At 33.5% G+C, this 3,577-nt stretch overlaps 1 protein-coding gene across 1 annotated transcript; it reads left to right on the plus strand.

Moving 5' to 3' along the window:
- The first annotated feature begins 1,329 nt into the window (after positions 1 to 1,329).
- On the plus strand, positions 1,330 to 2,782 carry LOC146531751 (uncharacterized). The gene is made up of 2 exons (XM_085198594.1): positions 1,330 to 1,649; positions 2,372 to 2,782. The coding sequence occupies exons 1-2, from the start codon at positions 1,364 to 1,366 to the stop codon at positions 2,410 to 2,412; spliced, it is 327 nt and encodes a 108-aa protein (XP_085054720.1). The 5' UTR covers positions 1,330 to 1,363; the 3' UTR covers positions 2,413 to 2,782.
- Positions 2,783 to 3,577: the final 795 nt, after the last annotated feature.

Raw genomic sequence — 3,577 nt, forward strand, 5'->3', positions numbered from 1 at the left:
AGTTTTCTTTTATTTACTGTTAGCATCCTGAGTTCTGTTATTTTTATCTAACATTATTCATTTGACTGCATGTTCTATATAAAACAAATTCGAGGTATGGCTTAAGACCCGGGACTTTAGTAGCTTCTTAATTGAATTATAAGTTAACATATTTTTGTTGCTAGAAGAAACATTATTTATTTACATAAACACATATTTTAAATGGATCATTTTGACATAAAACTAAATGGCGGGGTTTTTAATATAATATAGGTACACATTTGTACCTGTATTATACGAACTATTGCCATTCATATTAATGAAATAATAACTTCGCCGTAATGATACCCATTTACGTTTTATAACTATTCTACTTGTTATAAAAGATAACAACAGTCATACAACTACTAGTCTAATATGCATAATACTTCAAAGAAAACACACAATCCTCGGGCAATATGCGTGAAACATGGTGCATTGTAATCAATAGCCCTTTGTGTAAGAGACCAGCGTCGATTGAATACAAGATCACGTGGAATCTTCCCCTGGCATCACCGCCATCCTTTTTCCAAAAAAAATATGTAATAAGTTTTATATTTTGCTTGCTTGTTAACTCAGTTCATACTAGCCAAATCTTATTTTATAAGTTCATGAAAATAAAAGATGAGAGACCGAGAATAAAAGACGTATAAAGAAAATTATATAAATATACTAAAATTGTACAGGGGTCTTCTGTGCGTTGAATCTAAACTAAAAAAAACTTGAGTGTATAATATACAGGTATCGGAAATAAAAATTAAATCATCTTCACGCTGTATCTCGCACACAGCAGGCTAGGCAGAGGAGTGGTGGAACTCAGTTCTCTGTATATAATCGAAAGTGTCAGTTTCTATTCAAAATGCATGTTCATTTTCGTAGTATACTATTTGAACTTAATTTTTTTGAACACTATTGATAATAGTAGTAAGTATTGTAGTAATAGTTTGTTATCGTAACACAACTATGAAACAAAGTTTGTATCAAAATAAAAATAATTATAAATAAAAAAAATAAACTTTAAATCGCTCTCTTGAAAAGTAGCACTTTTCACTTTTTATACTTTACCTGGGGACCGTCGATATATATTTTTGTTTATTTTTCAAGAGTTCCTAATGTCCTAAGAATAATAAAGGACCATTTAAGACATAAAAATCCCGGTCCGTGAGACCGGCGCCACCAAAGATGTAAATCAAATTAACGTCACCAATGGCGGGTTAAGGAAATTATAATTTACGGAGCCAAATAATACCGCTGTCCTATATATATGACCGGTAGATCTTCGAGATCGTCATTCTAGATTTGATTGTAGTCACGAGTTCCGTATACAAGGCAATCAACGTTAATAATGAAAATATTCATTTGCATCGTCCTGCTGGCCGCCGTCGCCGTGGCCAGCGGTAATAAGCCGCACTACGATACCAAGAAGCCCGTGGAATTATTTGAGAAATACATGAAAGATTACAACAAGCACTACAAGAGTACGGGACAGAAAGTTATACACTACTTAGCTTTCCGCTTGTCCTTGAGTAGAATTAATAGAGTCAATGCTCAAAAAGACGGCCCTACTTTAGATTTAAACAAATATTCTGATTATCCACCTTACGAGCTGGAAGAAGTGATTGCCGCTGGAAGTGCGTATTATTTGTAATGCTATATAAGTATATTGAAAATCTATGTATAAGTTTTATTTATTAATGTAGCGTCCGTGACTAGTGACGAAGTCCTAACAACGTAGAATCGTCTGTTGAGTTTTTGTGTGTAATACTTATTATTTGTGTCTATCGGTTATACTTAAGAATATATCTGCCGTTACTATGTATTGGTAGTTACTAAATATGTGGTGTTGCAATGCGAAGACATAATCAATCATCAACTTCCATCTTACGCAATATCTTTGATATAGGAAAGTGTTCTAACTCAGTTCCCCCACTTTCTATATTTTTGTACGTGGTTAAGGCCAGTCGTGGCGTAGGAGCACAAGCATGCGACTTAAGCGTGAAAAATTGTGGGTTCGATTCCCATTTGAGGAAAAGAAATATTTATTTCAATTTATTCACTCTGGTAACGAAGCAAAGCATGGCCTTCAGTTCAGCCACAAAATTCGGCGGAACGGGGGGAACAGAAGTATCTTAATGGGGTCGGCGTTTCTAAATACTATCGCTCTTGCCTTGCTTAACAAAAAAATATAATAAACTGGTGTCCTATTAAAACGCATAAATCTTACACGATAAAATTCCTTATATAATTAATTAATTTAAATTTTATACGATATTAAGCCATGACACTTGAAAACTATGCACTTAAAGGATATTTTAAAGTTATTTTTTTCAATGTGTTTTAATTTTTTTTTCAGTAAACCCAGATGCTCCAGAACATTCCAAAAAGAATCATTAAATCGTTCCTGTTTTAGCTGTGCTCTACGACTTTTGCATATTTATGTATTTTTAGTTCACTTATTTAATGAACTAAAACATGATTATTAACCTAATGAATATTCCAATATTTAAATAAATATATAATTATAGAAGTACATATATTAATTTGATGAACATCTCATACACCTATCACATTCATAATTTTATCCGCATAAAGTATATAAAAAACGTCAAGTGATCACAACTCTTGCCTGTTGAGTGGTGGAACTCAACGCCGCGCTTTTCGTCGACACCAGAGCGAAAAAATGAAAATATACATTTAAATAAATATCTAATTTCCTCGACTGGGGATAGAACCTACAACGAGTCGATTTTACAGTCACAACTAGCCTCTGTGCCACGAGTGACTGGCAGACTGGCTTGTGTTTCCATTTACATTCCTTTTCAAAACTATACAATGAAATTAAAACCTGTCAAATACAGATTTTCGTAATTGTTTTATTTTTACTAATATTTTTAGTTACTTTGAGTGAACAAAGAGAGTCCAGTGGCGGGAATTACACTCGGTACTTCAATTTTCGGACTTAAGCCGCTTGCAAAAAATAAAAATAAATATTATTACTGCAGTGGAACTCGAAGCCAGAATTCAATGAAATACTTTTATAGCTTCGCTAGTATCATTTCAACGTGACATACACCGCCCACTATAAGTATATCTTATGTTACATTATATATTTTTTAATTTCACAGTAAACATGTATTCCACCCGCAAAGCAAAGAAAATAATTAATTCCCCCGAGTGGAAATCGAACCTACAATCGCCGCGCTTACATATAGTAACAAATATTACCCTTTATATCTATAGAATGTAAATATATGTAGTAAATGGTCAGCATGATCCTCATATTTACAGGAAATATGTATGAAAATCCACATAGTTAAAGTAAACATTCAATAGGCAGGTAGTGGAAGGTAAGTCGCGGGCTCTTTGATGTCGCTTCCTTTAGTTTCTTTGAGAGCTGATTGAGCGTAGCACTTTACGTGCATACGAGAACGTCTGCACTGAACTCCTGGGGATTTAGTGTATCAAAGAAGCTTTTCGCTTTTAGGCTTTCGATTTTCCAGCAGAAAATTTGGCGCTTACTTTATCTTTTTGTAACATTGCAATTTTTCTTAATCTAAAA

This window comes from Heliconius melpomene, chromosome 15, assembly GCF_056956725.1.
Source record: "Heliconius melpomene rosina isolate 202511_hmr_F chromosome 15, ASM5695672v1, whole genome shotgun sequence".
In the NCBI taxonomy this organism is placed as follows: domain Eukaryota; kingdom Metazoa; phylum Arthropoda; class Insecta; order Lepidoptera; family Nymphalidae; genus Heliconius; species Heliconius melpomene.